The sequence below is a fragment of the Neovison vison genome, chromosome 13, assembly GCF_020171115.1.
Source record: "Neovison vison isolate M4711 chromosome 13, ASM_NN_V1, whole genome shotgun sequence".
NCBI classification, from domain to species: Eukaryota; Metazoa; Chordata; class Mammalia; order Carnivora; family Mustelidae; genus Neogale; species Neogale vison.
Window position 1 is genome coordinate 13,515,973 of NC_058103.1, and position 22,262 is coordinate 13,538,234.

At 46.5% G+C, this 22,262-nt stretch overlaps 1 protein-coding gene across 1 annotated transcript in view; it reads right to left on the reverse strand.

Annotated features, from left to right (window-relative positions):
- Window positions 1–8,414: 8,414 nt before the first annotated feature.
- Window positions 8,415–22,262, reverse strand: part of DPF3 (double PHD fingers 3) — a 258,611-nt gene continuing 244,763 nt past the window's right edge. Inside the window, exons 9-11 of the mRNA XM_044230777.1 lie at window positions 19,042–19,154; window positions 9,085–9,166; window positions 8,415–8,549 (exon numbers count right to left, since the gene is read on the reverse strand). Of these exons, the coding sequence (XP_044086712.1) occupies window positions 8,479–8,549; window positions 9,085–9,166; window positions 19,042–19,154 (266 nt within the window). The 3' untranslated portion in view covers window positions 8,415–8,478. The remainder of the gene's footprint in view (window positions 8,550–9,084; window positions 9,167–19,041; window positions 19,155–22,262) is intronic.

The window sequence follows — 22,262 nt, forward strand, 5'->3', positions numbered from 1 at the left end:
ACGGCCCCCAGGATCTATTCTCCAGCTGAGACAGAGCAGGGAAGACTAAGTCCTTCCCAGACTTCTCCAACTCTGAGCCCAGCCCAAGGGCTGCCGCACCCTTCCCAGAACCTACATGGGCATGAGCTCCCTCACGAGGCCCCCGGACAAGCAGCTTCTTCTAAAGGACCCCTTCATCCTTTCTACCCTAGCCAGCCCACGACTCCAGGCCTCGTATGCGCTGGCCGCCCTCACCAGAGCCCCCAGAACCCAGCCTCCTCCTGAGGAGAACACGGTGAGGCATCAGGGAGCTAGAAGAAGAAAAGGAATTTCTTTTGGCTTCTTGGCAGAGATGCTCCATTTCTTGGCTCTCAAAAGGGAATGTTTTCAAAACTGGGCTTTAAGGGGCGCCTGGGTGGCTCAGTGGGTTAAAGCCTCTGCCTTCGGCTCAGATCATGATCCCAGGGTCCTGGGATTGAGCCCCGCATCGGGCTCTCTGCTCAGGAGGGAGCCTAATTCCTCCTCTCTCTGCCTGCCTCTCTGCCTACTTGTAATCTCTGTCTGTCAAATAAATAAATAAAATTAAAAAAAAAAAAAACTGGGCTTTAAAATTGCCCTCAGCCTAAACACGAGGGGTGGGGGAGCAGACCTACCTGAGGACTGGCTTGTGCCCCAGTGCATGGTGTCATGTGAACAGGCCAGTCTGTCCTTCCGGTGTCAATTTCCTCATCAGTCCGGTGGGTCAGCATCAGGCCGGGAGGGGGCTGAGCAGGCTGTGTTCTCAGCCCGAGAGTCTACTTGGGTGGAGGTGGGAGGGAGACTGTCTCGGGGCTCAGAGCTGTCCTGCTCCCAGGCCCTTTCCCGTGGAGCTGAGGGGGCCAGTGGGCTCAGAGTCTGAAGCCAGCTGCCGGGGAGTGGTGCTGCCTGTCTAGCCTGGACGGGACCCAGGTCAGATGACTCTCCCCTCTGTCACCAGCAGGAGAGACCCAGTCAATCAGGGTCATTCAAAGGAGGCTCAGTTCAAAAGAACCGAAGGCTTTCACACGGGCAGGGGTCAAAGCCCAGAATGCATTTCAGGTTCTCACACACTTTAAAACCCAGTCCTGGGGCCAACCATCTTATGTCCCCGAGTCTCTCACAGAAATCAGCAAAATTCTGCCTTGCTTAGAGCCACATCCTGTCCAGGGACCCTAAAGAGCCTTCCCACAGCCTCCCCAACAGAGAAACTGAAGGCTGCATTAGGCCCACCGGGCACTAACACCCACCCCGGGGCAGATACCTGCCCCACCCCAGCCCGGGCACCCTGCTTGAAAGCAAGCTCAGTGTGACTGCTTCAGGGAGCAGGGAGAAGCTGCAGTCTGGCCATCACATGTGCAGAGAAAAGATGGAACAAATGGCTTATTCCTGATGCTGTCAATTCGGACAACAGGGAGTCTACTGAGGCGTGATCCCATGAGCATCTGAACCAAGGTGGGCATGAGAAGGTTCCTGGAAACCCCTCCTCACGCTAAGCCTCTCCCCCCACGCCACCTCCTGCTGCCCTTGCCAGCCCCGCACAGGAGGCCGCCGAGGCAGGCTGGCGGGATCTCCGTGGGAGTCCACCCGGACTGAGCATGATGCCCCCGTCCCACCGTTCGCCCTCTGCTCTTCCGAGTGGCGATGGGACAAGACCGTCAGGTGAGTCACTTTCCAGCTCTGGTCGGGCCCTGCCCATCGCACCTCCCTGCCCACCACCCCGGGAGTCTAAAGCGGCATTTGGAGGCACAGCCTCTGTTTCCTTGGGCCACTCAGCGCACTCCAACCCAGGTGCCTTCATCATTGCTGAAACGCGTGGTAAAGACGGTCGCCTTCCAAAGGCAGCCGGTGCTTGGGCCAATGGATACAAGCAACTGGGCTGGGGTCAACTGTGTTCTTCCCGCCCAACCTCCAGAGGGTGGGAACAACCAGATGCTTGAGCCCGCTCTTCTTCTATCCATGCACACACATGAACACGAAAGGAGAGACCTAGATACATGGAGGCCTTCCCGGATGGTACGTTACCTGACAGGAGATCAGAACACTGGGAGACTGTGATTTGGGAATGGAAAAGCAGGCTGAAGCCTGGGCCAGGATGTGGTTTCTTTTTCCAGCCCCCAGGGGACCTAGGGTGTTGCTCTGCACATAGTGGGTGCCCTGCCAAGTGTTTCAGTGAGTACCAGCCTGCCCAGCAACCGCTCATGGCGGGCAAGAAATGTGCTCATTTTCCTTCAGAACAAAAATGCCCTGTGGGCAAACATGGCAGATAAACAGTGAGGAACTCAGGTGGACATTTCTCTCATTTTCCCAACCAAAGGCACAAACGCTCATGAAGCCTCTGACCGTTTCCGACCACAGCGCGACTCCCCTGCTTTCCCAAATGTTCCAGGGACCAGATGCATCTGGAAGCTAGGGCTCTCTGCCTCCCTAGCCCCTCTCCGGCCACCTGCTCCCACCTCCTCTGCTCTGAGCGAACCATTCTACAGTTTCATTCTGTCACTCACATATTATCTAGCAATGTTCCCTTCTTTTTTCTACAGTACCCAATTTAGACCTCTTCAACTACATGTTGAAAATGTGCAGGGAGTATATTTTCTTTTTCTTTCGTGCCCGCCAGCACCCCGCCCTTCAGCATCTAGCGTGGCAGGAGGGAAGGGAGGGGCGGCTGCAAGAAAGGAGGGGGCGGGCCAAGCAAGAGGAGAACCAAGGTCTCAGGTGGGAGGTAAACACGACAGGGCAAAGTCAATAGGAACCACAATCCCAATTCCAGCCATAAAATCTGCGTGTCCCTTTGACAGCAGAATTGAGATGTTTGCTTCCAAGTTTGCGGTAATTGCCAAACACCTTCCCCGCAAAGAAGCAGAAGTGAAGGAAGAGGGGAAGGAGAGAGGGTGCGTCAGGGGCCCTCCAAGCATAAGGCTCCCAGTACAAGTCCCGGAGGTGTGCAGGGGCTGGAGCCTGGGGTGGGCCCGGCTGGACCTCAGGGAAAGACCCCCTGTGACAAGTAGTTCTCCCTCTCATCCTGGAGCAACGCAGAAGGTTCACTTTAGTTTGTCAAGCTGTGTGTGTGCGTGTGTCCCCATTTTCATCATCAATATTGGTAACATTGGTGGAAATAATAGAGATGCAAAGAGGCAGGCAAACAGGATGCAGTGGGCGTGAATATAACCTGGAGAGAAGACTGAGGGGAAATACAGGGGTTTGGGGGCCTCCCCCAAGTCCTGCAGGGACCACTTCCCCTTCCCCTCTTTCCCCCACGGTGCACGTACGTGCCAGATTGGGTCGGTGCTGCCCTCAATGGCCACTTTGCTCGCTGCCTGGGCTAGAGGTCATTATTGGTATTTATATCTCTGTTGAGGAGGGCTCTGGCTGCCCGCCAGTCCCGGTTCCTGCCTTCCTCTGGCCTGCCCTGCGAAATGTCACCATCAGCACAAATGCTTCCTTCTCTTGGTGGGGCCAAAGAGGGGGAAACCCTGGAATGACCCTCTTTCAAGGCACTGGAGCAAAGAAAGGAAGGGAGTTGGGAACAAAGAGACTGACTAAGGGGCATTCCTATACCCTCTGACCCCTGTTATCCACGCCCACCCCCCACAGCCGCATAAGACCCTAGGGAGTCACGCCAGGTCTCAGCCATCAGCAGAGACACAGCCAGGCCTCACTCAGAGCCAAGACAGAACATTCCCTGGGAATCCACCCACTTCCAGATCCTTCCCCTCACACAGGGAGCCCCCTGTTCATTCTACGAAGCCAGTTGGAGGAGGACGGGGCAAGGCCCAGACCCCTCCCCATCACCATTTCCTGGAGGTGCTTCCTTTGGGCCTCTCTTCTCAGCAGCCTGGGCTGGAAGCATGGAGAGGGGGCCATGCAGCCAGGCCTTCCTGGGAGCAGCTGCTGAGATGCTCAAAGAAAGCCCTCAGTGCGTCTGTCTGGGGGCTCTGCTCATCCTCCCACATTCAAGGCACCGAGCAGTCAGCAGCGCTCTGCCTCCCCCCACACACCCTCTAGTTATTTAACTCTGGGACTTCTAAGTGCAAATCAGGTTTCCGGGCCCTCCTCAAGTGCCCTCCCCACCTTCTCTTCATTTTGCTTTGCCTGACATGAAAGACGAAAGACCTTTGACATTCCCCCTCTCCTTCCTCTGGGCCCCCCTCCCTCCCTCCCTCCTGCAAAATAATGAACCCACTACAGGTGACACCAACGCACAGCTCCGAAAAGGAGCCAGCTGTGGCAGGCTGGGTGTCTTCGCTGGAGTCTGAGCGTCGCTCTGGCCCAGGGAGTCAACATCTCCTTGGGGTGTGACATCCGCACGTCCTGAGGAGGGACCTGCCCTGGGGGATGGTCAGGGAGTGAGAGAAGAAGGGAGGCTGCCATCCCCCAACTTGTAGCCTAGCTTGAAAACCAGTTTAGGGACAGGGAATGTGGTCCGTGGGGCTCCCGGCCCTCCCCTCAACCACAGACCCAGGGGCCCCTCTTCTCTGAATCTAAAGCCTGAAGTTGCCAGTAATCCTTCTTCAAGAACACGGCTCTGTCTCCTAAACTTGCCCCAATAGGAAAAGTAATAATAATCATCTCATTTTTCTTCCTTAATGATCTGAGCTCTTCAAGGGGAGGGCTGAAAGGAATCCTTCTACTGTGTTCAACGAAGAAAGCCTAAAATGCACCACGAGCGGAACTCTCTGGGGTATCGTGAAACCATCACAGTGAAATCTGAACCCGAAACTTTCAACCCGTCACCTTTTTCAGTTCTGGAGGACTCCGGCCTCCCTTGCACCCACCCATGGCTCACCACCCTAGTTCCAGTCTCCCATCTGAGCGTAGCCCCAGGAAGCAGCTGCTCCTTGCGGCCTGCCTCGACTTCCCACCAGGCCCTGGGGCGCTGACAGCAGCAGGGGCGCCGTGGGACCCTGGGGCTCCTGCTCTAGGTGCTAGGCGTCCGTGCGGGGTTGAGAAGGAAAACAGAATGTCAGTCTCCTAGCAGAGGCCTTGCCTGGAGAGCCTCACAACGTTGCCAGCACTGGATTTGCTGCAGGAGCAAAAAAGAACTGTCTCAGAAAAAAAAGGGTTTCCACTTCCGGCGCAGATCTCATGGCCTCGCCCCCTCTCTGGCTGGGTGGAGCCACAATATAGGGGTGCAAAGTCTCCTTGGCTGTTCCAGGGATTCTAGCTGGCAGGCAAGAGTGTCATTATCTCCCATTGGTGGCCTCTCTACCCAGTGACAAGAGACACCCAAGTGTGGGGGCCTCCATCAGGACAGGCCCTGGGGCCAGACCTTCACCAGCCCTAGTGCTCATCCCGGCAACAACCCTGCTGGACAGGCCACATCTCCCTGCCTCACAGACATGGAAAAGGAGTCCCAGAATTTGCCCAAGGTCAACCAGCTAGAAATGTAGCCGAGCTGGGCTTTACACCAAAGTTTCTAAGTGAATGTTACATTGAACTGAATCATAGTCCTCTCCAGAAGTTGGCTCCCCAGACTAGGTGATGATGATCTTGTAGAAAGGAGTACCCCCAAGTATCTTCATTCTGAAATCCCCAACCCCAGGGTAAATCCCTCACCTCCCACCAACAGCAAACCCAAGCACGGGTCCTTGTCACAGCTTTGGCTTACTGCCTCTGACCACAGGCAGCCCAGCCCCTAAAACATAAACCCATTTGGGTCAAAAGGGAGATTCTGGTTATAGGTTCAAAGTTATCTTTTCAAGGTTAGATAACCTTGGCTAATTCACACAAGAAAGGGACATAGAAATCATTAGGGATCCCTCCCCAGAAAGCCCTGCTTTCCGGTGGTTGTTTATATAACATTAAGCTTTTTCAGTCTCCCAGTGTCACTGTGGAACAGACAGGGCAAGGGTTATTATCTCTGTTTTATAGGTGGGGCGAACTGAGGTTCAGAGACGCTAGGTGACTTGCCCGAGGTCACTTTGTTACTGAATAGCAAAGGCAAAACCAAAACCCTGATCAGCCACGTGCACCCCATGATTCTAGCTCATTCTCTGGGGGTCAGAGAAAGACCAATCTGAAGTTTACCATCATTTTCTTGGTCTCAATACAGAAAGTGATAAATGTGACTCTAGAGATTTTGTCTGCTTGCTGTCCCCCAAAAGTGTCATCCCATAAGCTGGCCTTGCTATTCCCACTTTCCAGATGGGGAAACTGAGACCTCAAAGAGGAAGAGGCAGCACTGATCCCACTGGGCATGCAACCAGGAAGGGAACTCTGGACCCTCTTCACACCCATTCTAGGGCCCTGAGCTCCCGTCCCTGACCCCACTGTGGGTTACAGCACCTTCCCTTGCAAGATTCAATCCCCCCTCGTGGAACGCATGTGTACACCCTCCAAAGAGGGTTTGTCAAGTAGGAGGGCCCCAGTTTGGGGTTTCAGACTTCCTTTTTTAACCTTTAAGCCATTGTGGCATTTGGGAACATTCTGGTCACTTTTTCTCTAAAATTAAGTCAAAGTGATTTTCAAAACCAGCAATCAGCCTTTGAGGACACCCCACTTTGGGTTTTGTGGGAAGACAGAGAGCCAGAGCAGTCGGGAGAGGACATCCGCTCCTCTGATGTGACACTTCTGGGGAACAGATGACAAGACGGCACAGCAGCTCCCCAAACCCTCCCTGCACCTCCAGAATCCAAAACCGCCTCCCCAGCCAGCAGGGGGAAGGACATATCATAGGAGCAGAATGAAAACCCCGTCTGGACAGGGCCCTTCAAACCAGCCTGTTCTGTATGCACGCAGCTCACTCACAGGCCACGGGCCCCTCCAGGAGACTGACCCCACGGGTCACTCTGCAAGGGCCTGGGTGAGACCGGCCCCGCTCGGCTCCACGCCAGGCTGCCCTGAGGCCACTGGCCGAGAGCAGTGAGCCCAGGAGGGAGGCTCTTGCCAAGTCATGGAGCGAACCCCACAGCCGGGCAGAAGTGGCCCAACAAGCCTCCGAGTCTCCAGGGGCTTCCTCAGGAGCTGGAGGACTAAAAATAACCTCGGCCTTTGTTGGGAGCAGCCGGGCCACGGAGATGGAGCTGATTTCAAGGAAGCCAAGCATGCGCGAGGGTCCCCCTCACCGAGACCCGCCCTTTGGGCAAATGATTTTTCCAGAAACGTGTCAGTTACTGTGTGCTGCTGCCGTGGCCATCGCCTCTGAGATTCAAAGACAGCTTGAGCCACTCCGGCCCTCAGGGCTGACTTCCAACACAGGCTTCTCAGAAGCTCAGCTTCCCACCTCTTTCTTCTCAAAACATTTTTTTTTCTTTTTTTTGGAAAACAAGAGTCCAGCACGTACTGGGGAGCTTAGAGGGCAAAAGCAGCCCTCCGGCTGAGGAGCGTGCGTCACTGCCGCCGTGATCATAAAGAATCCCCCCCACCCCAGTTATTTGTTGAGGTGACAATCACCTCGACCCCATCCTCAAATCCCCAGAGTCGGGTGACAGTCAGCAGACAGTGGCCAACACACACCGTGTAGAAGGAAGAAATTACTTGGGGAAAGGACTTTGTGGTGCCACACCAATACTGACGGGTTTCGCAAAGCTGCGTCCTTTGTGCCAACATTCAGATTCTGGACTGGGCAGCCTTCACCCACTTTCCTGGTTCTTGAGTCCCGCCGGGGAAAGTTCCAGACCCAGGCTGGTGGGGAGGCAGAGCCCTAGCATCTTCCCCGGCCACAGGCTGTGCCTTAGCTCACCTCAAGGACACCCCAGCTCCGAAGGTCGAGGAACCACAAAGCCCCCCCGGATGGATAACAAAGACGGACTGGCTGCGGCAGGACCTCTGAATTTGCTTCCCAACATTTCCACCCACCCCTCAGCACTTCGTCCCTCTCCAGCCCCGTCAAGAGACCACCCTGGGTATAGACATCACGAGGTATCTGGGTGGGGGTTGGGGGGGTGGGGGGAGGGCAGAAAACCTCTTTTCTTCTTCACAGAGACCAAGGAACAAAGAGGGAGTTTCATCATCAAGATGGCCTCCCGACTCCGAGTCTGGAAGTTTCCAGGGAGGCTTGTAATAAATAACAACTTCTCCACAGCCTTTTGTTCCTTTGCTGAGTTCAGGATAAAGAGCCGAAGCAGGAGGCGGGAGGCTGTGTGAAGATTTCTTGGAACACAATAGATAGAAAACACCAGACTACACATGAGTGACCGATCGGTGGTCACAAAACAGCTTCCCTTAAAATGGGAACCAGTGAGAGGGCTGCAGGGCCAGGGGCAACGTGAGGGGGTCCCACAGGGCTGGGGCTGGGGGTGTTCTTCAAAAGTGCGACATCCTTCCGGTGGAAACGAGGAGGGGCTGGCCGAAATGCTGCAACCTGTGTGTAGGAGGTAAGCAGACCCCTCACCCTCTCGGTGCCGCACGTCCAAGCCCTCTGTGACCGCGGGTCTTCCTTACAGTTGGTCTCTCTGGATATTTGGGAGTGGGGGCTTGATCCGGTTTGAAGTGGGCTCCGCGTACGCCTCTCCAGCAGCAGGTCACGGTCTGGGACCTGGGGCCCTAGGCTTGGCAGCCGAAGGCTGAGGCTTTCTCTTTGAGCAGTTCCCAACACAGGTGGCAGCTCCAGCTTCCTACAAGAGACGAGACGCCCTGGTCACCAGCGGCCCCTCTCCCGCCCTGAGGCCCCGCCCCTTGGCCCTGACTCCTGCAAGCCCCATTGCTCTTTCCACTTTCCCAGTTCAGAGACCGAGGCCCGGTCCTCAACATGGGCTGGAGGTTGTAACTCGGCAGAGGGTAAGGGCTGCTCAGAGAACACTTGGGTGCTCGGAGGCCATCAGCTGAACCTCCTTCCTGGACGGGGTCTCCAGCAACAGCACCAGACCTGAGCCTGTTCCCCGAGAAGCTCACAGCCGCCCTCCCACCAGCACCACTTCAGCCACACGTCCAGGAACATTTCCTCAGCCCCATGCTGGAGTTCCAGGGGGTGGAACCGTGCCTCCGCTTCCTCATCTGTCAACTGGTAGCGGTCCTACATGCCTCACAGGACTGTGATGATTGAATGAGACGAGACAAGGAAACACCTTAGCACAAGGCCCGCACCATAGTGAGGGCTCCCTAAGTGGTAGGAGTAGCTGTTGTTGCTACTGTTGACCTCATCATCGTTACCTTCTGGGGGCTCAGCCACAGGGGGATTTAAACAGTACATGTGATAGCCACGGTCACAGTCATCGCAGAAGAGGAGCTGGTCCTGGTGGAAGACAGAGTGGGTAGAGGGGAGGAGAGAGAGTGTGAATATTCCTCCAGACTGGTCCGTGCAGACCCATCTCCCTGAGTCCCCCTTTCCAGGCCCCAGCTGAGGTCTTCACTGCCCCCTGAATGTACTCAGTGCTTTGCCCAGGCCTGGAAATCCCCCTGTCTCCCCAACTATGCCAACCATACTCCCACTTTAGGGTTCTGCTCAAATCAGGCCTCCTCCAAGAAGCCTGCCTTGACTACCACCTTACATTCGAGTTTAAAGAGATTCCTTATTCTTCAGGACTCCTGTAGCCAATAACTCTGTTTCCATAAAGGAGGAAAACCACATCTCTTTGCTTCTACGTTCCCCATAAGGATTGCCTAGTACACAAAAAATACTTCAAATGTTTGCAAATTTTAGCTAAATTCTTCTTAACCTCACCCTTTCCATCTGTGAAAAGGGCAACGGCCATCCTTGATGGTAACATCCATAACACCTCAGAACCTATTCAGGGTTTCATTACAAGAATATAGAGGAATGCAAACAATGCGATACCACCTTTCAGATCCCCAGAGCCTCCTCAGGGACTGGAGGCTGGAGCCCAGGTGAGAACAGGACCCCCTAGCATGGTGTTTAACTTCAAAGGATGCAGTCTTCACCTTCACTCCCCAAGTTCCTGGGCCTAGACGCTCTCCCAGGCCCTGACCCCTGCTCTTCTAAACCATTCCCTACCCACCCTTCAAGTCTTCCAGCTCCTCCATCCTACAGAGATGTCCCTAATCTAGCTCAAATGAAAATTCTCTCACCCCTCTTGCATCCCCATAGTCCTCCCTCTTTCTTATGACATTTAATTGCATTTTCCTTCATGGCACAAAGCCTGGTATATGGTAGACATCTACGCACGAAGGTTTTCTTGAATAGTTCTTTTGGAATATGCCTCCTTCGCCTACTCCTTTATGGATTGTAAGGCCTTTGGGGCAGAACCTTGTCTTAACTCATCTCCACATCTCCTTCAGAACTGGTACACAGTAGCTACGTGTTTGTGATCTGCTCCCCATTATCCAGGTTCAGTTCTGCTCTATTCTTTGGACCTGCTTGAATGGCTTATAAGATGTTTGCAAAACTAAGTTTTGCATCAAATCTCACCTTGGCTCCCCTCAGCACAATGATCCTCGAAAAAGTAGATATTGAAGTTGGAAACCCTGGCAAGCAAGCAATAAGGCAGGAGATATCATGAAGACTTTTTTTTTTTTTTTTTTTTTTTTTTTTTTATCACCCTGACACTTTTCAACAGGGCAATGGGAAGCCTTTGAAGAGTTAGCAACAGAGGAGTGACTGGTCACACATGGAATTTAGAAAGCTCTCCCCAGCTGCTGTGTAAGAATAGATACCTGGGTGGAGGAAGGTTGGTTCTAGAGGCTGGAAAACCACTTAGAATGCTACTACCACCATCCAGGTAAGAGGTGATGGTGGCCTGAATTAGGATTGGGGCATAGGGGAAAGGCAAGGGTCTTGTTCCCATTTGAAAGTTATTGATTAGATGATGGCAAAGAAATCAAGAATGTCTCCTAGGTTGTGCTTGGTCAGCAAGCCGGATGATACAGCTACCCATTGAGACGTGAGCAGAAGAGTAGATCCATGGGAGCCAGAAAGCAGCCTAAGCTAGAGACATGTTCTGCACATTCACAGATCACGCAATGGAGATGACCTGGAGGCAGCTGGACATCAGGAAAGATGCTTGACCATGAGATATGGATTTGGGAATCATTGGTGATTAGATGATAATGGAGGTCCTAAGAGAGGAAGCCCAGAGTATGTCACAGATGTCCTTGAACTTGAGGTCATGGAGGGATGTCCATGACCTTCTTGAAATCATATGCACAACTTAATGTATAGGTACAAATGTACATTTTTCTGAGAAAAGAGTAAGTCCATAGCTTTCATTGAAACTTCTGAAAAATCAAGGACTCAAAAAACATTATTGAGATAAAGGCCAAAATCAGACCCTGAGAACACCAATCTTGAGGGATAGGCAGAGAAAAAAGAGACTAAGACACAGGCTCCAAGAGGTAGGATGAAAACCAGGACAGTGTGGTTTACTCCAAAAAAATTTACACCATTGTCTTGGTGCTGAAGTGAACTACATTACAGTATAATTTAGGAATAATTCAAGGACGAATAAGTTAGGATGGGAACAGAAAATAGGGAGAGATTTGTCAGAGAGAGTACTACCAAAGTCTTAAAGACACATAATTCCTGATATAGTGCTGATACAAGAAATATGAGAAGGTAGAATACCCTGGATCAGATTTTCCCAAAGGGAAACCAGGCGTCTGTGGATTTAAATACATTTTTCATGGCTGATTGTTGTCTTGCACCACATTCTCTTCTTTCTCATGTGCTTTTTAAGATAACTGCCTATCAAAACCACCCATATCAGCCAGTTCATGCTAACCCCAATGAAAAACACAATTTAAATGCCTCCTAACTCTCAAGTCCCCAAGAACTAGTTCCAGTAGAATGGCTACAGTTCCAGTAGAATAGGAACCCCATTCTGGTCTGTGCAGGGTAAATCTCTGACTATGTGCGAAGAACTCTACTTCCCTGGCAGCCTCACCCCTTGAATCCTCCCCTACAGCTCTGCCAAGTCAATGAAAACTCTCCATATTGATACTATTTGTAAAGCTAAAGACCAGAACCAACCCAAATGTCTATCAGTAAGAGACTAGGTGAATAAACTAATGAAGAACTATGCAGCTGTAGGAAAAAAGATTATGTCTATACATTGTGGTGGAGTGAGTAATCTAGGACATCCACTGAAAAAGCAAGGTGTGGAAAACAGGGGTGTCTGCTACTATTGTGTAAGAAAATGTGTTCTTTTTTTTTTAATTTTTTCAATTTATTTATTTTCAGAAAAACAGTATTCATTATTTTTTCACCATGCCCAGTGCTCCATGCAATCCATGCCCTCTATAATACCCACCACCTGGTACTCCAACCTCCCCCCCCCGAAAATGTGTTCTTTTTTTTTATTCATACACATGAATTCTTATGGATTCATACACATATACGTGTAATGTGTTATATTTAAATAGAAGGAAAAGATAAGCCATAATTTTTTTAATGGTCACCTATGAGCAGAGTGAGGCAATAGTATGAAAGAGTAGGAACAGAAGCTAGATTTCTTTGAATATCCTGTTTATTTAAGAGACTTGATTCTGGAACGAGTAAATATTTTTCATTGTCATAAAACAAAATTCACACTGTTATTGTCCCTTAAAAAAAAAGAAAAATGAAACAAGTGTATCTAATTATGTATTAGTTGATGGCATAACCACATAGAAAGTAACTATTCCAAGTGACTTTAAAACAAGTAGCTTGACTATACATCCTGAGTCAAGTATACCTTAAGAACAAAAATGTGTGTGTGTGTGTGTGTGTGTGTGTGTATTTCCAGACACCACATTGTTAGTGGTAATAGTGGAATTAATATTCTGAGACCTGTATGTATCAAATGAGTGATTATGTTGTAACTAAGAAGAATTTTGACATACTTGAAAGAAAATACAGATGTAAGATTGATTGAGTTAAGTAAAAACCCTACTGTTAGTTCTGCGTATGAATTAGAAGTATCAGTATAAATTCAAGTATCCATACAAATACAGCATTTTATCTTTAAAACAAATAAAACATATTGTCTAGTTTTGTCCATTTAAAATGCCCCAAAACAATGACAAAAGCAGTAAAAATCAGCACCCTTAGCACTCCTATTATGTTCTCTACAGACCACTGGCCACTAAAGGGAACCAGGAGTCTTGAAGAAATGGCTGGTTCCAGGTCCAGGGCATGAAATGTGTAAATACTTTCACATATTAGAAAGCAAATACTATTGGGGTCATGTCAAAAGGACTAAAGATCAAAACTGATTGCACTCTCACTGCCCAAATATAAGACAATTTTTACTGTAATGGATTGAAATCAATCAAATATGTTTAAATCCTTGAGTTCATAAAGATACTATTAAAAAAAAGGTTGTCACCTTTGGAAGATGCTAGGGAAACATCCTATTTTTTTATTTATTATCTTGATATAATTTTAGTCTCAGAGAACGTTGCAAAATGGTACAGAGAGTTTCTGTACACACTTTACTCAGCTTCCCTTAATGTTACTGTCTTATGTTATGATAGTACAATTATGAAAAGCTGGATATTATATTAACATTATACTATTGACTACGCTGCAGACCTCATTTGAAATTCACCAGTTTTCACACTTCTGCCCTCTTTTCCAGTATCCAATCCAGGATCTTACATCGTATTTAGTTGTCATGTTTTCTTAGTGTCCTTGAATCTATGACAGTTTCTCAGTTTCTTTATCTTCCATGACCTTGATACTTTTGAAGAAACTAGGCCAGTGATTTTGTAGAATGTCACTCACTTTGAGTTTGTCTGATCTTTTTTCATGAGGAGGTTGAGGTTATACACTTTTGGCAAGAATACTACAAAAGAGATGATGTGCCCTTCTCAGTGTATCGTATGGGGGCACATTGATACCAATACGTCTTGTTACTAATAATGTTACTCTGATTTGTGTAAAGTAGTGTCTGTCAGTTTTTCCACTATAATGTTGTAATTTTTCCCTTCATAATGTATTAAAAGTAATCTGGTGAGAGAGATACTTTGAGATCATGCAAATATTCTGTTTCTGACCATACTTTTCTCACTAATTTTGGCATTAGTGAGCCAGATCTTGCTTACAACAACCAGAATGGTGATGCTTGCCTACCAGTGATTTCCTTCTTCCCTCTACATTTATTAATTATAATTCTGTTCTGAGGAAGAATTTAACTCTTCCCTATTTATTTATTCAAGTTTTGTAATATCAGTATGAATTTTGTTCTTTGAATTACATTTCAACACTATCATTATTTATTTTGTTGTTCAACTTGTCCTAGACTTATCATTAGGAGTTCCTTCAAAAATTAGTTCCTGTGTCCTTTATCAATTTTTGATCATTTCCCTACTTTCCAGTACCACAGGATATTCCAAGCTCCCCTTATATTTTCCAACCCTAGCATCAGCCATTTATCCAAGGGTTCCTAGTTCCTTTTATTGGAGAATGGTATTTAGAAACCAATATCTGGGTACCATGGATTCTCATTGCCTCTGGGTTGTCATTGCTTCTAGGACCTCCCAGCCAATAGAATTAGGAAGTAAATGTATATGTAGGACACATGCCCACATCTGTATTTATTTCTGTATCTATCTATATGTATGCATACATGTATATAGATATATATATGTGTATATATACACACACACATATATACACACAATATGTTGTATCAAAACATTCCCTGATAACCCCTATTCCACCCAACACCATAGGATTCAGTGTAGCCTTCCCTCTGTTTGATTATTCTTTCTCTGGCATTGAGAAACCTGGCTCTCATTAGTAAAATGTATCAGTATTAGTTCACACCTGGACACACATAAAGTAGTTGCAGAATGACTAACTTACATGCCTGTGAGAAATACATTTACTAGGGGAGCCTGAGTGGCTCAGTGGGTTAATCCTCTGCCTCAGCTCAGGTCATGATCTCAGGGTCCTGGAATCGAGTCCCACATGGGCTCTCTGCTCAGCAGGGAGCCAGCTTCCCCCGCTCTCTCTGCCTGCCTCTCTGCCTACTTGTGATCTCCCTCTGTCTGTCAAATAAATTTTAAAAAATAAAATCTTTAAAAAAAAAAAGAAACACATTTACCAACTAAAGTATAATATTTACATAGTCATTTCTATCCTTTAGTCTTAAAATACAGTCATATACAGCTTTCTAAATTTACGAAAGTTAGTTCTTTCCTTCCCCACCCTTCAATATGGTTGCTCTATTTACATTATAGTTAGGTTCATTTGCTACTATTCATATCCCAGTTTAGTCCCAACCCCCCTACATCCTAGCTGATTTTGGTATTTACCTGTAACAGGATATGTGCAACAATACGTTGGTCCTAAGCGTTAGAGCTGTACCAAAAGGCATCCCCTGAGAAGTGCCATCTCCCCTTTTCCCTACTATCCCACACCTGTTTCCCCATTCTTTCTACCTCAATCCCACCCACTGGTAAGTAAGCAGTCTCTTTAGTTCCTTTACTTTATCCTTCCTGTGTTTCTTTAACACAAGTAACAGATACATGTATATTTTCTTACACTTTTCTTACAAGAATGACAGCATACTATATAGATGTTGTCTTTACTTAGCTTTCTTCATTTAAAAACAGCAAATTTGGAAATAAACTGGAAATTATTCCATCTCAATGTATGGAATCTGCCTCATTTTTTTATAGCTGTATTCCAATGTGTGACTATGCCATCATTATTCAACCATTCTTCTGTATAACATTTAGGTCATTTCTAATATTTTATAATGATAAACAGTTGCACCCATGAATAACTTTATGCACATGTATTTTCATTGTGTTATATCTTTATAGTGGATTCCTAATAGATGAGATTGCTAAGTCAAGAGGTAAAGGCATAGTAGTTGTGTTAAGTATTGCTAAATGTCCCTACAGAAGACTGGTACCACTTTGTATTCCCACTGACAGTGTATGAGCATGTCAATTTTCCCATAGCCATCAACAGAATGTATTCTCATACTTTTTTCCCAGTTTTATTGATAAGAAATAGTATCCCAGTTTTGCCTTAGTTTGAGATCTAACACTAATATGGTTTTATTTTTTATGTTTAGATCCCCAGTTCATTTGGAGACTATTTTTATGTATTTTGTGAGATATGGGCCTAATTTTATCTTTTCCCAAATGGGTACCCTATTATCTCAGCACCATTCATGAAAATGTAATTTTAGAAATGAAAATGTAACTTTATCCTAATACTAAATGTCCATATGTAGATGGGTCAATTTATGGATTCTTTTCTATTCCATTGGTCTGTTTGTCTATCTTGTTTTAATTAGAGGCTTTATAGTATGTTTTAATATCTGGGAGGGCTAGTCTCCCCTCATAATTTGTTGTTTTCAGTGTTTTCTTGACTATTCTTGCATGTTTATTTTTCCAGATGAGCTTTACTATCAATTTGTCTAAATGTTCGCTGTTTTTATTGAGTTTGAATTAAATTTGTAAATTAACTCAGGAAGAACTGACATCTTTATCATGTTGAATCGCTCTATCCAAGATCACACAATGTCTTTCCATTTGCTCAGGTCTACCTCTGTGTTTTTTCCCAGTGCTTTAAAATTTTCTTTAAAATTTTTTTTTCTTCATATAGATTTTACAAATTATTGTTAGGTTTATTTCTGAGTATTTGTTTTTTGTTGCTCTCATAAATGGGATTTCTCTACTACTGTAAACTTGAACTGGTTGTTATTTGTGCACATGAAGGCTATCAATTTTTGTATGATAATTCTATATCCTGCTACTTTTAATGTTTGAGTTAGCTTTATCACTGATTCTCTAGGGCTTCCCAGATATACTATTATAGTTTATGAAATAGAGTTTTGCTACTTTGTTAGTATTCTTATACCTCTAGTTGATTTCTCTTTTCTAATCACATTAGCTAATATCTCTATAAGCACTGGGTGTGGTGAAAAAATAATGAATACTGTTTTTCTGAAAATAAATAAATAAATAATAATTTTTAAAAAATAAATAAAAATAAAATATCCTAGTCCAATAAAAAAAATAATAATAATGAAAATAGCAGGCATCCTTATTTGATTCTTGATCTTAGTAGAAATGCCTCTAGTGTTTCCTCATTCAATAAAATAATGGTTTTAGTTCTAAGGTATAAAAAGTTTATAATATTAAGAAAGTATTGCACAATTCCTATTTTCTTGAGTGGTTTTTTTTTCATGGATAGGTATTGAAGCTACCTTGTAATTGTGAAAACTGATAAATAAAGGGAAAGAATCAAGCATTTTCCCTATCTTTTCTATATAATCTATCTTCATATATATACACTTATATGTGTGTGTGTGTGTGTGTGTGTATTCCTATCTTTCTGTATAATCTAAACCTGAGAGTAGCCAAATTACTCTCAGAAACCAAAAGTTTTTGCCTTATTACTCCAGCTAATAAAAAAGAAGGAATTATAAAATTTCTTAGCTATATAGAATATCACTATTTTGCAGCCTCTAATGCAGTAGTTTCGTTGAAGATCATCGATACTGCTACCTTAACAAAAGAGAGATGTACCAGGCATTACATACTTTCTGATAAAGAAAAATACACCACTATTTATGAAGTAGTCTTGATATATATAAATATATACAGGTTTATATGTATTAATGTTTATATGTGTATATAATCAAATCAAGGTCCATATATAATCTATATTATATATAGATTATATAATATATATTCTATATAATGTATAGGATATATAATATATATTATATAGGATATCATTTTATATTATATATCCTATATAATAGTATATATATAATATTATATATATATATCATATATATTTATATGAGCCACCCAAGCACCCCTCACTGATTTCTTCAACAAAAATTTGAAGGGGATAGGGGCGCCTGGGTGGCTCAGTGGGTTAAGCCACTGCCTTCGGCTCGGGTCATGATCTCAGGGTCCTGGGATCGAGTCCCGCATCCGGCTCTCTGCTCGGCAGGGAGCCTGCTTCCTCCTCTCTCTCTCTGTCTACCTCTCTGCCCACTTGTAATCTCTCTCTGTCAAGTAAATAAATAAAATCTTAAAAAAAAAATTTGAAGGGGATAAAAGAGCAAAATGGAGGGAAAACCTACATATTAAAAGAAACTTTAAAAATAGGAGTACCCAGGGGCACCTGCATGGCTCAGTTGGTTAAGCGTCTGCCTTCAGCTCAGGTCATGATCCTGGAGTCCCAAGATCGAGCCTTACTTGGAGCTCCCCACTCAGCTTCTCCCTCTGACCCTCCCCCCACCTCATGCGCGCTCTCTCTCTCTCTCTCTCTCAAATAAATAAATGAAACCTAAAAAAAAAAAAGAAAATAAAAATAGGGGCGCCTGGGTGGCTCAGTCAGTTAGGCATCTGACTCTCGATTTGGGCTCAGGTCATGAGCTCGGAGTTGTGAGATGGAGCTCTGCTTCAGGCTCCGTGCTAGGCATGGAGCCTGCTTAAGATTCTCTCTCTGCCCCTCCTTCCCCCCTCCCAAAAGAAAATATCAACTAGTCACAATGTATGGGCCTTATGTGGATCCTAATTCAAATAAAAAAGCTATATAAAAAAAATTTAAGACCAGACAGCATTTAAAACAATTGCAGTAATTAGGATGTTAACTGCATGTTTGATTATATCAAGAAATTATTGATTTTTTTAGCTGCATTAACATATTTATCATTTTTGTTAAAAAGTAAGTCCTTCTCTTTTTTGTAAACCTATGGAATATTGACAAGTAAAGTGATATTATGACTGGAATTATGTGGGAGGAGGTGGGAGTATTTATAAAACAAGGTTGGACATGTATTGATCAGAGCTGAAGCTGGTAAAAGGCTACATCAGTTTCATTATTTCTGTTCCTTTGCATAAGTCTGAAATCGTCTATAACAGAAAGTGGTTTTTTTTTTTCTAATTCTGCATTTATTATCGCTAACAGTGAGACCCAGTGAAATCACAGAAGCAGCAGGCAACGCTGCCTCTCCTTGAGCCCTGGAGGGCAAGTGGTCAGTGAGGCACCCTCGGGCCATCACCTCCACACCTCTCCCCACAGGCACAAAGAGTACCCAGGGTCCCTGTTGTGCAAGGATCCCAAAGGTCCTAGAGGCAAGGGGGGTGGGGAGGCTCCAACTGACATTTTCCCCAGGAGCCCACTGACAAGAATCCTCCCCTCCTCTCCACCCCTGGGAGTGCTCCCTCCTGCAAGGGGAGTCCCAGACTCACGTCATTCTCCGAGGTGCCGCAGAGGATGCAAGATTTGCACTCTATGCACTGCCACTTGTAGGTCTTGACAGCCTCGGTCATGTTCAGGGTGAACTGCAGGCATGTTGGGTGACCTGCAAGAAGCAGAAATGGCAGCATTAGGGTCAGTGCCAGCACTGAGAGGACAGCTAGGAGCCACAGAATGTGAAGACACTTGACCTTCTACTTGGCAGGGAAGAGAAACTTGGGTGATGTTCCCAGATTTTGCAGGAATCTGCTCAGAGCACCCAGGGCAAAGCCCATAACTGAGTCTGTCACAGACGAACTGAGGGCTTTGCCTACTGCTGGGGGCTCGCCCTGCTCCGGAGCTCCCAGCTCTGCCAAACCAGCCACGTAGCGCATTGCACTGCTCCTCGCACATAAGGAAATGTGCTTCCGAAGAAGGATAGCACAGAGAGGGGACATCAGCTAGCGTTAGTCCCATCAACCTAGTGCCCTCCAAAGATGGTCAGGACCCCACATGACACCACCATCACTCGGCAAAGCCACATCCCAGCAAGAGGTCCCCATTTCCTCCCTTCCAAGTATTGAGACTGCTGGTTATATTGCGGTCACTTGGGAACACACTGTCTATGCAGTGAACATAAGGACCCTTCAACTATGAAGCTCCACAGATGCAAACCCCACAGACTTATCCCTGAGGGAGTAAGAGTGGGGATGGAAATGACTCATCAGTGGGGAGCATGGGGGACGCTTCGCAAGGAACCCATGGAAGCACCGGGAGAGGAAAGATCTAAAAGCCTTTCAAGGACTCACCAGGTGCCATCCAACTTAGGAGCTCCCACCGCACTAGACGAATAACCCTCTCAAAGTGACACTGTGACACTGACCCAGAAAGAAAGAAGCCTAGATAAAAATCCAGCTCATACTCTTTTTTTTAAAGATTTTATTCATTTATTTGACAGAGAGAGACTGTACAAGTAGGCAGAGAAGGAGGCAGAGGGAGAAGGAGAAGCAGGCTCTCCGATGAGCAGGGAGCCCAATGCAGGGCTCAATCCCAGGACCCTGGGATCATAACCTGAGCCGAAGGCAAACATTTAACAGACTGAGCCATCCAGGTGCCCCCCCAACACCACCACCCAGCTAATCTTCTTGGAAACTTTTCAAAGATCTGTCTCAGAAGAACACTGGCCAGGGTTACCCTCTATTCCAATCTCCCAGAGACAATACTGAGGTGGGAGCAAGAAAGAAAACACCAGCTTGAGGTTTCAAGTGGTTTGGGCCATGATGTCTGGTTTCTCAGATAGGGCACCCCTGGGAAGGTTGAAGATGAGTCCATGGAACAGATACCCATACACACAAGACGATTTTGTCCAGTTCTATGGCCTCAGGCCACATCTTAGCCACAGCCAGCGGACTTGCAATAATTGTTCGTGACCTTAACGGGCACTCACTGAGCACCCGCTAGGCCAGCCGTTGCAGTGGGCAGAAAAGACAAGGCGGTGAGCAAGACACCGGGGCCCTTCCAGTGCAACCAGAGAGAACTCAAAATCATAAGCCACATGCGTATCTATTTACGTACACACATGTGAGGGGTTCCATGAAGGCAAATCATAATGAAAACAAACCACATGAGAACCTCACCTAGTCAGAGGTGTCAAGGAAACCTTCCAAGAAAGATCTTTAAAGCTGATACCTGGCAGATGAAGAGGACTTTGGCTGGGCTGGTGAGGGTCGGGGGCAGGGGAGGCGCAGCAGGAGAGGCAGCTGGAGCCAGAAGACTCAGGCACCCACAGCACTTTCTTAAGGATTTGGGGCTTGAAAACCATTAATGCATTTTTTAAAGAAGATTTTATTTATTTATTTGAGAAAGAGAGAGATCAAGAGAGAGAGCACAAGCAGGAGGAGCAGGAGACGAAGAGGGAGAAGCAGGCTCCCCACTGAGCAGGGAGTCCAACACGGGGCTTGATCCCAGGACCCTGAGATCGTGACGTGAGCCGAAGGCAGATGCTTAACCGACTGAGCCGCCCAGGCGCCCCTCATTAAAGGGTTTTAAGCAAGGCGGTGACTAGATCCTGTTGTGCTTTAAAGGAGCATTCTTTAGCATGAGATACCTTTGGGGGTGATGAAGCAGTCTGTACCTTGATGGTGGTGGTGGTTACATATGTGGTCAGACTGCACAGAGCCATACACATACAGACACATAAACACCATATGTCTGTGTTGCATGTAAAACTGGTAAAATAGGACTAATTCATCCACGTCAATTGCCTGGTTCTGAGAGTGTACTGTAGTGACGAAAGCTGTTACCACGGGGAAAAACTGACACAGGGGACCTCCCTATAATATATTTTTGTAACTTTCTACGAAGCTATCATCCTTTCAGGATGGAAAGTTGAAAAGGTATTTTTAAATAAGGAAAGCACAAATAAAGATTTAAATCATCAAAAAGGAAGGTAGGAAGGAAGGAAGAAGCTTCTGTCTAAAAAAAGAATTTGTGGGGGGCAGGGGAAAGGAGAGGTGTAGGAATTGCTGCCAGGAAGCCAGTTAGAAGGCTGACGCAGCTACTGGGAGAGAGACAAGGATCGTTAAACCAAGGTGGAAATTTCAGGATGGTAAAGAAATAATGGATAGGACCCGACCATTCTTTGAAGGTTGAGCATGTGGGGATACTGAGACAGAGTCTCAAGTTTCTGACCTAAGAAACTGGGTGGGTTACAGAGAAACTTACTCAGATAAGAAAGAGTATAGCAAGCAGAGAGGAAGCAGATGTAGTAGGGGATGATGGGGGGCGGGGGCTCTGTGTGGGGCATATTGAACTTGCCAAGTTTGGGAGACCGCTGGTGGAAATGTCACGGGGAGAGTCAAAGATACGGATTTCTAACTCAAAAGAGAAATGTGGACTGGACATATCAATTTAGGAGCCGTTGCTAAATTGGCAGTCATCAAAACCATGAGAACAAATGAAGTTATCTAAGAAAAGGGAAAAGAGAAGAGAAAGGATGAGGAGAGAAGAAAAGAGAGAAAAAAGTTTAGGACTGCTTGTAGAGGAGCCCTAGATTCAACTACTGAACAATGAAAAGAAAGAAACTAGCGAGGAAACTGGGAAGGACGGCCAGAGAGGTAGACACAAACTGTGCAAGAATGGGGTCAGAGCAGCCAAAAGAAGAGATTTCAAGAAAGGGGGGGGGGTTCGTTGTGTCGACTGCCACAGGTTCTTGAGTTTGTCATTGCTTAATAAA